Source organism: Erpetoichthys calabaricus, chromosome 2, assembly GCF_900747795.2.
Source record: "Erpetoichthys calabaricus chromosome 2, fErpCal1.3, whole genome shotgun sequence".
Taxonomy (NCBI): domain Eukaryota; kingdom Metazoa; phylum Chordata; class Cladistia; order Polypteriformes; family Polypteridae; genus Erpetoichthys; species Erpetoichthys calabaricus.
Window position 1 is genome coordinate 172,818,622 of NC_041395.2, and position 13,889 is coordinate 172,832,510.

The 13,889-nt window shown below is 36.8% G+C and overlaps 1 protein-coding gene across 1 annotated transcript in view; it reads left to right on the plus strand.

Moving 5' to 3' along the window:
- LOC114646555 (unconventional myosin-VIIa) overlaps positions 1-13,889 on the plus strand; it is a 145,872-nt gene that overhangs the window by 98,554 nt on the left and 33,429 nt on the right. Inside the window, 4 exon segments of the mRNA XM_051923586.1 lie at positions 33-202; positions 9,288-9,469; positions 12,374-12,498; positions 12,693-12,850. Of these exon segments, the coding sequence (XP_051779546.1) occupies positions 33-202; positions 9,288-9,469; positions 12,374-12,498; positions 12,693-12,850 (635 nt within the window).

Consider the following 13,889-nt stretch of genomic DNA (forward strand, 5'->3'; position numbering starts at 1 on the left):
AATTATGGCACATACCATTATATCTAATGCAGGGCTGATAAAACATTTGGGCAAACTATTTCAATGAGCACTCTGCGAGGAGAAGAGTTTATTCTTACTTCAGCCAATGCAGCTGACATCTCAGAGCTGGTGGTCATGTTTCTGGAGGGACTGAAAAAGAGGTCTGAATATGCTGTTGCTCTGCAGGAATCAGGCAAACAGGGTATGATCTTTAAAATTCATCTTGTCCATGTGTAAGAGATCACAAGGGTCATTAACACTGAACTAGAAGGGGCCAGTCTTAATCTGGCCTCCACTGTCAATTCAGCTACTCATTCTGAATTAGTTATAGAGTTCTCAACCAGTGTAAATTTCAAGGCACAGTTACAGAACTGAATTGAACCAGTGCATTGGGCATGCTAAGACTAATGAATTATTTAGTACCCTTATTTTCACAAGCCTTCTTATTTTGTAATAAATGTGTGGGAGTGAATTAAACCCTCAAATACATTTCTGTTAGGTTGAATTCTGCTAAATATTACTTGGTACATTCACTAAAACAGTTTTTTTCCCATGTAAAAGAATACAAATATAAACAGGAAAAATAGAAGTGTCCTGTCAGTGTCCAAGAATTTGCAGTGACTTCAAGGGCTACATCATATGGATACTCTACTGTTGCAATAATGTTGGCTGTCATTAAGAAAGGGATCATTAAATACATTATGCGGTTTTCAGAATATGGCACTCAAATCTTATTTAAAAAAGTACAAAATGTATCAACTCTAACTGAAAAATCCAGGACTATACATGCCAGTATACTGCCTAACGAAAGATAAGGAATACTCCCTGATAATATTACTAAGGTATCAAAAGTGGGCAACTTAAATGTGAGTTGAATAAGTTCTGTCATATCTTTGAAAAAACACTCTTGTCCATTACTGTTTGGATCATCTGAAAGTGTTTGCCTTTTGGTATTATTTCATTGTATGAATTTAAACTTGGGTTAGTTTAGCCTCTTCCTATAGAACCACAGTGGTTTTAGGTTTTCGTCCCAACAAGATTCTTTGTTCAATTGTTGATGTAAATGAACTTTTAATTTAATTAGGCACTTTGCTCATGTTGCCATTCTGATTCTTCATAAATTGTTATTAATTTATACATTTATTTTTTCTGGAATTCAACAGAGTTGTTGATTAGAGAACATCAGTACTCAGCAGTCCTTACGTCTCCCTTTTTTCTAGCTGAACATAAGGAATTTGACAAATGAGAGGAGACCATTCGGTTCATCAAACTTGTTTGTTTAGCTAATAGCTAAGCCGTCCCAATATCTCATCCAGATACTTCTTAAAGGTTGTCGAGGTTTCCACTTCAACTACATGTCTTGGTAGTTTCTTCCAGATTCCCACAACACTTTGTTTAAACAAGTGCTTTCAGGCTTCAGTCCTAAATGTCCTTCCTCTTAATTTCCACTGGTGTTCTTGCGTACATGATTCACCTTGAAGTTGAAAGAGTTCTTCCAGGTTTACTTTATTAGTGCCTTAGAGAATTTTGAAGACCTGGATTAGGTCTCTATGCATTCTCCTCTGCTCAAGACTAAACAGGTTTAATTATCTGAGCCTGTCACAGTAAAATGTGTCCTTAAGTCCTGGGATGCACCTGGTTGCTCTCCTCTGCACGTCTTCAAGTGCTGTAATGTCTTTCTTGTAGCGTGGTAAACAGAGGGTGCAAATACAAACAAAACTGTGGGTTCAATGTTGGCTTCCTTGTTAACTGTCTACTGAGTTTAAAAAAAGAAAACATACTGTAATTTCTCATTCTTTATAAGTAAATGCAATTAAGTGAATCAAAAATATAGAGGCACTACCAATTCCTAATCACTAAAGTTGTGCCAGGAAAAATATTGTTTCTAAATTTCATAGAGAAGTAACAGTCTCTGGTTATTCATGAGACTGAGCATAGATAACTGGATGAAGCTACGTTATTTAACTCGTCAACTTATTTTACTAACTCAGTGCAATGTACAATAATCACAAATATGTATGCATAAATGTGCATCATAACCATCAAACATCATCATCATAATAATTAATCACATATATATATATATATATATATATATATATATAATATATTTAGCACTTTTCTCACTACTCAAAGCACTTTACATAGACACAGGGAAACCTCTTTAACCCCCAGAAATGTATAGATGATGCAACGGCAGCCATTATTGAGATAGTATGCTCACAACACATTATCTAATTAGGTAATGAAAGGAGAGAGAGACAATAAGGGACGAGGGCCAGAATGACTGGGCCACGATGGGCAATTTAGCCAGGACATTGGGATAAACCCTATCTTTTTTTAATGACCACAGAGAGTCAGGACCTCTGTTTTATGTCTCATCCGAAAGATGGTGCCGTATTTACAGCACAGTGTCCCCATCACTGCACTGGGGCATTTGGATTACGTACAGGGTAAGCGCCTCCTGCTGGCCCCACCAACACCTCTCCAGCAGCAATCCTAGCTTTCCTTTGATGGTCTCTCATCCAAGTACTGGCTTGGCTAAAACATGCTTAACTTCAGGTGGATAACCTGTTCTGAAGTGCAGGTGGTATGCTTAAAAATGCACTGAGAAACATCATGCAAGATATATATTTCATGCATTCATATGTTGATAGATAGAAACAGAACATAAAAAGTATGGCTTTAAGCCAAAATTCTAGGTGTCCTGGGTCAGCTGCATTCAGCAAAGGATTATTCCATTGCCAAACAATGACAATATAATTTGGATAGAAGGTGCCTGAAAATGAGTCCAGTCCAGTCAAGTCCAAGACAAATTAAGTGTCATTTAAGTATACCAGGAAAAGAAACAAAATGGAAAAGAGTTAAGTTATGGTAAAATACAAAAAAAACTATAAGTATAATTAATTAAAATCCAATATAGGAGAATAATCTAAAACAATCTCAGCAGCAGCTAGGGCATATTTTGTTAAAATAAGACACCCTTATCCTTGACTTAAATGAGAAATACATTAACAGCCAGGATTTTCAATTAAGAAACAATCTGTAATTAAAATCTGCAACTTGAAACACTCAAAAGTAGCGGGGTTTTCCACCCAAACATTAAGTTGTGATTTCAGGAGCACTCAAAAATATCAACATCTAAGTTACCTTTCCATTCTTTGGTTATTTTAATCCCAGCACTTCCATTTAATCAGGATATAACTATCAATTGCCTGCTTATCCTTGTTGAGCAGCTTCCTTGCTCTGTCATGCTTGAGTTTCTCAAGAATAGTAGAAGTTTCTTTTTTTTTTTTTGGTTTTGTTACTTAAACTTAATTTTTTTGTTACCCCTGTAATAATGATAGACCGGGATGAGAAAAGATGATTGGAATTCTCTCTGGCAATGTGAAATTTTATGTGGTTGTGTCATTTCACTTTACAAACAACACTAGTTGGATGTTCTTTGATAGTTATGCCTTGATATAAATGGAGAAAGAACCTTTGTATCCCTACTTTAGTTGCCTATGCAATTAATTTTATCAATTTGCTTAGCTTGACTAACTACATAGACAAAGGAACACTACTGGAGTCTGTTTTTATAGCATATGCATTACAAAGGTGTACTGAATATATAAATTATGAGAACAACCTCACCACACCACTCTGAATGCCTACAGTGACATTGCTATTCCTCTCTCGAAAATTATGCTTCAGAGTGTTCTGTGGTACTGCTGTAATAAAAAGAAAGAGAGTGGCAGGCCATCAGTCATTCTTGAACATTTTTAGTCAAGTCAAGCCAAGTTGGGGAGCATGCACTTGTACAGTGCATTGCTGCACCCACTAAACGACGAAAACAACTCGGGATCCCGGTTTGCAACCCCCTAGGCAAACACGCGGTCCAGTCCCACCCTCCGGAAATGACCCTCTATCTGCCGCAGCCAGGTGTTATGTGGGCGACCCCTTGGCCTGGTCCAGCCACTCGGGTCCCCAACAATGAGGATCTTACGAGTTGGATCACCCTTGGGGAAATGCGCCACATGGCCATAGTGCCGTAACTGACGCTCCCTCACAATGCAGGTAATGAGCCTCATTCGGGACACCATGAGCAACCACTCATTCGACACAGTCAAACCAACGGTACCCAAGGATTTTTCGGAGAGACACGGTACCAAAGGAGTCCAGTCTTCATCTCAGGTCACTGGATAGCATCCATGTCTCGCAACCATATAGCAAGACAGGAAGCACCAGTACTCTAAAGACTTGGACCTTCATCTTTTTGCATAGATATGGGGAGCGCCACACACCCCTTTCCAACGACCTCATGACCCCCCATGCTCTCCCAATTCGTCTACTGACTTCATAGGAAGAGTCACCAGAGACATGAATGTCACTGCCAAGGTAAGTAAACCTGTCGACAAGGTCAACACTCTCTCCACAAGCAGACACACTGCTGATGGCTGTGCCCAAGAGGTCATTAAAGGCCTGGATCTTGGTTTTTATACAGGACACTCGCAAGCCCAGACACTCAGATTGCTCGCTCAGTCTCTCGAGCTCCTCGATCAGAGCCTCCATTGACTCCACAAAGATCACAGCATCATCAACAACGTCAAGATCTGTGAATCTTTCTTCACCAACAGATGCCCCACAGCAGCTGGACCCCACGACCCTGCCCAACACCCATTCCACACAAGCATTGAACAGAGTAGGAGCAATTTTTAATGAGATGCAAATAATATAAAGATGAACCACAAATGAAAAACTGTTTTTCACTGCAAGAAAAATCCATATTACTGCAAATATAATTACACAGTTTTTAAATGATCACAACTTATCAGACCCCTGGAGGTTTCTTAACCCAAACTCAAGAACATATTCGTTCTACTCACCAGTGCATTATAGCTACTCAAGAATTGATTATTTTTTTATAGATAATAATTTCCTGCCTACAATTAAATCATGCAAATATGACACAATTGTTATCTCTGACCATGCCCCTCTAGTCTTGGAGCTAAAATCATTAAGCCCCTCACACTCACCTCGCAGATGGCGTCTTAACCCTCTTTTATTGGCAGACGAGAACTGCACAGAATTTATATCCAAACAAATCAGCTTCTTCCTAGAGACAAACACGTCCACAGAGGTTTCTGCAGGAACACTCTGGGAAACTCTAAAGGCCTTCTTAAGAGGCCAGATTATTTCATATCTTTCCCATAGAAATAAATTAGAAACCAAGAAAGTGTCAGAGCTAAGAAATGAAATTACTAGAATAGATGAAGAACAAGCCAGGCGTCCAAGTGAAGCTCTTCACAGGAAAAGGCAGGCCCTGCATACAGAACTTAACATCTTAACAACTAAAGAAACTGAACAACTTATTTATAAGTCTAGACAGCATTACTATGAACACGGAGAGAAAGCTAATAAGCTTTTAGCTCAACAAATTCATAAACAAGAAGTTCACAATGCAATACCAGTAATCACCAACAAGAATGGAGAAGAAATCATCGACCATAATAAAATAATGCACACATTTAGAGATTACTATAAGTCTTTATATTCCACTGAGCCCAAAGAAGACAACACGCAATCTAATGCATTTCTGGATAATTCACAAATACCACAAATAGACGCTTTAAGTGCTGAGGAACTGGATAAACCTCTAACGCTAACAGAATTACTAGACGCTATAAAGTCACTACAAAGCGGGAAATCATCAGGCCCTGATGGTTACCCCGTAGAGTTTTATAAGAAATTCTCCACTCAGCTAGCTCCACTCTTATTGGCAACATTTACAGAAGCTAAAGACCACCAAATACTACCTCAAACATTTCGACAAGCATTAATCACCGTCTTTCCTAAACAAAATAAGGACTTGTTACAATGTGCATCATATAGACCAATTTCACTCCTGAATAATGATGTTAAGATACTCTCAAAAATCCTAGCTAGAAGGATGGAGAAAGTGCTACCCTCGGTAATATCACAAGATCAAACTGGATTTATTAAAGGCCGACATCTATCTTCAAATCTCCGACACTTGTTTAATGTTATATATTCACCAGCAAAATCAAACACCCCAGAGTTATTACTATCATTAGATGCAGAAAAGGCATTTGACATGATCGAATGGAATTACCTTTTCACTGCATTGGAGAAATTTGGGTTTGGCCCGAATATTTGTGCTTGGATCAAACTACTGTATACCAGTCCAGAAGCTTCAGTTTGTATTAATAACATTTGCTCAGACTACTTTAAACTAGAACGTGGTACCAGACAAGGATGTCCCTTGTCGCCACTGTTGTTTGCAATCGCTATTGAACCACTGGCGGTTCACTGCCGAAATTCTTATCAGATAAAGGGGATTGTCAGAGAAGGACTGGAACAGAAAATTTCTCTATATGCAGATGATATGGTCTTATATATATCGGACCCAGAAAACACTGTCCCTGTTGTTTTAACAGCACTAACAGAATTTCAAAAGATATCTGGTCTTAGAATTAATCTGAATAAAAGTATACTTTTTCCAGTGAATTCACAAGCATATAATATTAGATTAGACACCCTGCCTTTTACCATAGCAGATCAGTTTAAATACCTAGGGGTAAATATCACAAGTAAACATAAAGCTCTTTATCAACAAAATTTTGGCGTCTGTATGGAAAAAATTAAACAAGACTTGCATAGATGGTCAACCCTTCATCTCACTCTAGCCGGAAGAATTAACATTGTTAAGATGAATATCCTTCCTAAACTTCTCTTTTTATTTCAAAACATTTCAATATATATCAATAAATCGTTTTTTAAACAGTTAGATTCAATAATAACCTCATTCATTTGGAACTCAAAACACCCACGTATCCGAAGAGCGACCCTACAAAGACCTCAGGCAGAAGGTGGCATGGCTTTACCTAATTTTCAGTTTTATTACTGGGCAGCAAACATACAAGCCATAAAAACCTGGACACAAATAAATGAACATACACAGGCTTGGTCCGCAATAGAAGTAAAATCCTGTAGTACTTCTTTATATTCCCTGCTCTGCTCTCCAATAAATGAAAGTTATCGCAAATATACTAATAACCCAATTGTGCTTTACTCACTCAGAATATGGAACCAAATTAGGAAGCATTTTAAGATGGAAAATCTTTTATCAGTGGCACCTCTGCAAGAGAACCACCTCTTTCAACCTTCGCAAGTATATCCAGTTTTTAATACCTGGAAAAGTTTTGGGATTAAAATGCTCAGAGATCTTTATATAGACAACATATTTACATCTTTTGAACAATTACGTTCAAAATTTAACCTCCCAGCTACACATTTCTTTTACTATCTTCAAATTAGAAATTTTGTTAAACAGAAATTGCCCGATTTCCCCCACCTTGCACCCTCCACAATGCTGGAAAAAATACTGCTCAATTCCGAGGAAACAAACACTATTTCCTCAATATATAAAATCTTATTAGAGTCCCTACCTTTCAAAGATCCAAGAGGACATTGGGAAGAAGATCTCTTAATCAATATATCAGAAAAGTAGTGGAAGGTAGCAAAGCAGAGAATTCACTCGAGTTCTATATGCACAAAGCATAGAATTATTCAACTAAAAATTATATATCGAGCTCATCTGTCTCGCTTAAAACTGTCCAAAATGTTTCCAGGCCAGGATCCAACCTGCGAGCGCTGCAACCAAGCTCCTGCCTCACTGGGTCACATGTTCTGGGCCTGCACCAAACTAACATCATTTTGGACAAAAATTTTTAAGTGCCTCTCAGACAGCCTTAGTATCACAATCCCTCCTAACCCACTAACAGCTGTGTTTGGTGTCCTTCCAGTTGGACTGGAATTGGAGAAGGACAAGCAAACGGTGATTGCATTCACTACACTCTTGGCACGCAGACTTATTTTGTTAAATTGGAAGAATCCTAATTCTCCTCTTATAAGTCAGTGGGAAACCGATGTTTTATATTATTTGAAATTGGAAAAAATCAAATTTTCAGTTAGAGGATCTGTACAAATTTTTTTCAAAACATGGCAGGATTTAATCAATATTATTTTAGAATAAGAGAATTAACTATTATTGCATTTAACTCCCTTCTCCATCTCTTATTTATATAGATATTTACTTCTCCCCTTCTTTTGTCTAATGTTGCCTTATTAAAAAGCTTAAAGCAATTTTCCTTTAGCTAAGCTCTCCTTCTCAGGGGTGGGGTTTGATTTGTCTTCAAATTTGTTGGGTTATAAATTGATCTGTTTGTATGGAATGATTACAATGAAAATTAATAAAGTAAAAATATTAAAAAAAAAAAAAGAAAAATCCATATTACTAACCGAGAATAAACCGGATATGGACGCAGGGACACGGCGATGGGACCATGAGACGTACTGCACAGGTGCGCGTCTCATAAACCGCAAGCAAAGTCGTATCCACTGCGAACGAAGGAGTCACAGCCCAAGAACGAAAGAGCTCAACTAACGTGAATGAGAAATGAAGGAACAACGCGCCCATAGCTACCACTAACGACACAACCATACAAAAAAGAGGATTCTGCACTGCACCTCAGAGTCAAACGTGAAAGGCTACGGAGGCCCCACAGGTCCACAAAGATAGTACGTAAGGCACAGGCGTCACCGCCATATTGTGAGTGGCACTACTGCGGAGTGAAGTTAGGAATAATGTGCTGCTTGGGATTGTACAAACCGCTGAATGCTTTACACCAAATTCAAACACTATACAGCTCAACGATACAAACACGAGCCCACCTGGATAAGATCAATGAACGCAGGTGCCTACAACGCGTGTCTGAAACTGCGGAAGCAAAGCAGGCACGGGTTCAAAACGAAAGACCACAACTGACGGAGATAAATAATCTCTTTCAAATCTATTTCGGGTTACCCAAGACCAGGGGTTGGTGAGTGAAGCAAGCAGGGGGCGGAGCCCCCTAGTGTAAGCACTAAATAGCAATCGTCAACATCTACAGCTACCCTTTCCATGTCTCTGTTAGTACAAAATCAGTTTGGAGGTGTTGAGTAAATTGACCAATGTTCTTAACACCTTCTACAGAATTAACATTTTTACACAAATGAGGCAAAGTTTATTTGGCCACTTGAATAAATCTTATGCTGAGTCAATTAAGAAATTGTGTTCATTTAATGCTAAGAAGTTTTTTTTTTTTTTGTTTTTTTTTAAAAAGGTCACTATGCCTCATTTTTTAAAATAAAAGGTCACTATGCCTCATTAAGTATTTTACCTTTAAAGTCTTACATATATTTTTTTCAGTGTCTTGCTAATCATGTACTTTTGTAATTTAAAGTGGACAGCACCTTCTTAAACTACAAGAAAGGAGACCTCATTGTGCTGCTGAAGGATGAAAATTTTGCCTCTGACCGTGGCTGGATTAAAGGTCAGAATGAGCGCACTGGTCAGTCTGGAGCTGTCTCCTATGATGCCATCTTCATCCTTCCCACTCTAACCCGACCCTCAAATGAAGTCCTGGTATGTCACCTGCTTATGGCTGGCAGCCTACATTTTCATTGTTATTTTCTGTTTTTTTCCGAAGAAAAAAAGCCAGGGAGCTTTCAATAAGCTAGACACTTAAGAAAGATACTTTGCACCATTTGTTTAGTTGTCTTAATTTCAATAATTTGATTAACTTTGTTATATAGACAGGAGAAAACTGTGGCACAAAGCTACTGATAAAATAAGAAGATAGAAGGTTAATCAAGTGTGATTGTTCTTTCTTTTTTTAAGAAGATTTTCAGCTCCTTTTACTTTCTGGGTCAACAAAATAACTTGAAGTCTACTGAGGTTTAATCCTAAATCCTTTGCCAGTCCAATTAAATCTTGATCTGAGTTATTAACTTGAGTTATAAGAAGAATGTTAAGCTCATGTCTGACATACTGTATATACCAACATAGTGAATGTATAAATATAAATTGAGAGAAGAAGCTAAGCTGTCTGAAAATATGATATCTCCATTTATGGAAAACAGAAGGTTTTGTAGTTGACGCAAGACATTTTATTACTTCTTTAAACTTGTGCTTGAAATCTATGAAAGAAAAATAAGGCAACAACTGATAAGAGGTATTATTAGTTTATGAAGAAGCCATTCCCAGTTTAACTGATGTAATCTAAAGACCTGTGTCACGGCATTTTAGAGTGTGCACTGCATAACCTGTGTGACAAATCATGCTCTCATCAATAGTATTCCTAAGACTGAACTTATTATCCAAGTTAGACTCAGAATTCACACTATTGTGTACTAACAATTTCTCTTGATAGTATTGGTGCAACATACAAGGACAATAAAGAATACAAAAAATAAATATAACAAGATAAAATATAAAATATGATGCAGCATACAAGGGCAATACAAAAAAATAAAGAGATAAAATAGAATTATATCATGCAACTATTTACATAATTAGATTATATCATTGAGACTGGATGCCTGCTTCTCATGTAAGATAGGAACTGGACATCCATTCTCAGATTTCATCTCACTTTTCTGAACTCAAAGATGAAATGTCTCTTGGACTCTTTAGTGTGATCTGCATGCAAATTGCTCATTCAATAATTGGGTATTCTCAAGTTTTAAATTGAACAAAGCAGTGTGTATACTAGATTTGTAAATGATCATAAGAAAGCTAGGAACTAAGGCTTGAGCTTGCATTCCTTATGCATGAGACAATCAGTTTAGAAATGTTTTTATTAATTTATATAAAGTACAAGGAAATATAGTCATTCACCATTTTTTCATAGTGGAAAAAGTATTATTTTGAAATTCTTACATAATATAATTTCCTCAGAATTGAATGGGCTAGTAATGGGACACAGTGTGCTTTTGTTTTTATTCCTATTCAGTTGTCAGTTCCTTTTGTGTCTGAGGTATTTTACAAAAATGTGTTTTTTTTTAATCATCATATATCAGTTTGCAGTGGAAATTTATTTTATTGCTTTTTGGCACAAATGCATTTCCTCTGCTGGTCTGTATCCCAGGCAAATTTTACATCAACACATGTACAATATTGTGGTATAAAGGAATAAACAGGAGTTGAATATGGATGGCATGGAGGCAAATTTTACAGCCTTAAAGATCCAGGCACTGGCAATTAATTGAATCCTGACTCTGCCTTTGTAGAATTTGTCTGTACTCTCTAAATATGTACATGTTTCCTCTAGTTACATTCACAAAGATGTTAAAAGACATACGTTAGTTTGAATGGGGACTTCAAATTAACTACATGAATATATCCTGAAAAGCATTACCATCTTATCCAGGATAGGATCCTACTTTCAATATTATGCTGCAAGAATAGTTTCCAACTGCTTAAAGCCCTGTAATGCAAAAACTGAGCAAAGAAAACTGGTGGTTAAATGGCTGAATTACTGAGATGTGTGTAGGAGCTGCACGGAAACCCACCTCCTGTGGGGTTCGGAGTGACTGTTTGGATTCTCTTGCAAACCCTCAAGTGACTTTTTTGCTTTGGTTGTAATTTGCTGACCCAGGGAACAAATTATTATGTTCTGTGCAATATTTGTATGACTAATATTTTTAAATGCCATCTATGACTGTGACAATTGTGGAAAGTGTAGGAAATAGAATTTAATATATTGATAAGTAAAAATATTGGTACATCATGGTGTCTAAGTAATACACTGTGTTCCAGGCTGGCCTGTCCTTTTTGTCAAGTTTACATGTTCTTAAATTCAGGATGAACTTCCTTCTGAGTTTTAAATTTCCTCTAACGTCTAAAGTTTAATTAGCAGTGCTGTGTTTTCAATTTGATTGTATGTGTGTGACAATTTTGGGATTTTGTGATGGGTTGGTATTCGTTTCTCATTCTTTTTTTCATCCCTTTTTATCCACCCACTGATGCAAACTGCCATAAGGCAAGTACAAACAACAGGGGATTGATTAATAAAATTATAATGAGTATGCATCTTACAATATGATATACTGTATTTTATCCATTATGACATCCATCCGACTAAAATATCCTTCACTGAAAAGTAAAGTTTGTCTTGAACACAGTCTGCTGAAAGCTGGAGTTAAACCACTTCGAAGGTTCTTTATTAAATTTACTTTGACAGAGTTCTTTTATTAAACTATGCATCTGCCTCTATGTGTTCCTTCAGTTTTGAAGTTTGTAGTGTTTTTCATCAAGAATTTCTTTGAATAACAAAAGAATGGGAGTGGAGAGGCGTTGCAAGAACACCCAAGGAAGGAATCTAATTTGGAACAATTTTTAACTCTTTGTTTAAGGAAGAGTGTATTAAATGCAGAAGTAGTGTTAAAAACTAACCGCTGCAGTTAAATAGTTGTACTACTTTTATTCGTGTATAAGCCTGAATATGTAAATGTTTCAAATAAATTTCTGTATTTGTTTATTTGACAGACTTTGCTGTCACTGACTCCAGAACAGAGGAAGAACATAGTGCAGAACACACAAAAGGATGTGGTCACTTCTGAGCCAAGAGTTGCACCCTATTCTCTAAAAGAGTTCTCCTATGAGCATTTCAGGTAGTCAGACAGATTTGGCATCATACCATTTTGTGATTCATGATGTCTGTTACAGGTTAAGACTCTTCCCAACATATTAAGTATTCTGTGTTTTTTAAATATCTAGCTTGTCTTGTGGTGCATTTTTAACTAATTTTGTTCAGCTTCCACCTACACATGGTCATGAATTTCACCCCCTCCCCCTTCTTTTCCAGATCAAATACTAAAGACAACCTAAACAAAGCACTTCTCAACAAGGGGATTACAAAAGAAAAGCTGTGGGTGAGCTCAAGGGAGCCCATCAAACAGCCACTCCTGAAAAAACTAGTTGGAGATGCAGAACTAAGTCATCAGGCCTGCCTCACTTTTATTGATATCCTTTTTGAAAAATCTGATAAAGAACATCATCTAAATGGTTCCTTCAACCCCCAGCCAATATATTTTTTTATTCCTTAAAAATATGTATGTATATATGTTTTAAGGCTTTTATCACAGAATTCACTTTAATGAACTGTTAGAGGTTGGCTTGATGATGCAGGGCATACCTAATACAGTATGCTTACACACACTTAATGTGACAAAAATTACAAAACATGGTTGGTTGGTGCAGTAGTTAGTATTTAAGTCAAATGTAGTATTTAGGAAAACTAAGTTTCATTCTTAGGTTTGAATCTTTTTTTTTTTTTTTCCAGATATTATAGTTTGTTTTAATGTTAGTTTAATTTACAACTGTGAGTTGGCTCAGCATGAAGGAGAAGTGTGTGTGTGTGTTTGTGAACTACCACTGGCCAACATCCTTTCCATGATTCATTCTTCCCTTATTCCAGTGTTGCTGGGGTGAGCTGTGGTGGCATACAATTTTACAATTGGATTAACTTCATTCTGTAAAGACGTGGATGGATGAAAATGTGTATGGAAGATTCACTTTTTCCTGGAAAAAGTTCTGAAAATGGGGATTAAATGCATACTTGAGCTCATTGCAATTATTGCTACTATTATGGTAAAGTAAGAGGTTGACCATCATGTGCAAAGCAATACCACTTCAAGCCATGCAAGACCACAGTGATTTATTAAATTGATTTTTTTTAATTTATGTGTTTTGTTTACAGTCAGTTTCATAAGTATTTGGACAGTGACATAATTTTCATAATTTTGGCTCTGTAAGCCACCACAATGGATTTGAAATAAAGCAATCATTTTGTGATCGAAGTGTAGACTTTCAGCTTTAATTTAAGGAGTTTACCAAAAATATTGCTTGAGCCATTTAGATATTTTTATACATGGTCCTCCTATTTTTAGAGGCTCAAAAGTATTTGAACAAACTAACATAATCATAAATATAATGATCATTTTCAGGATTTGGTTGAAAATTACTTACAGTCAATGACTGCCTGAAGTCTGGTACCCATGGC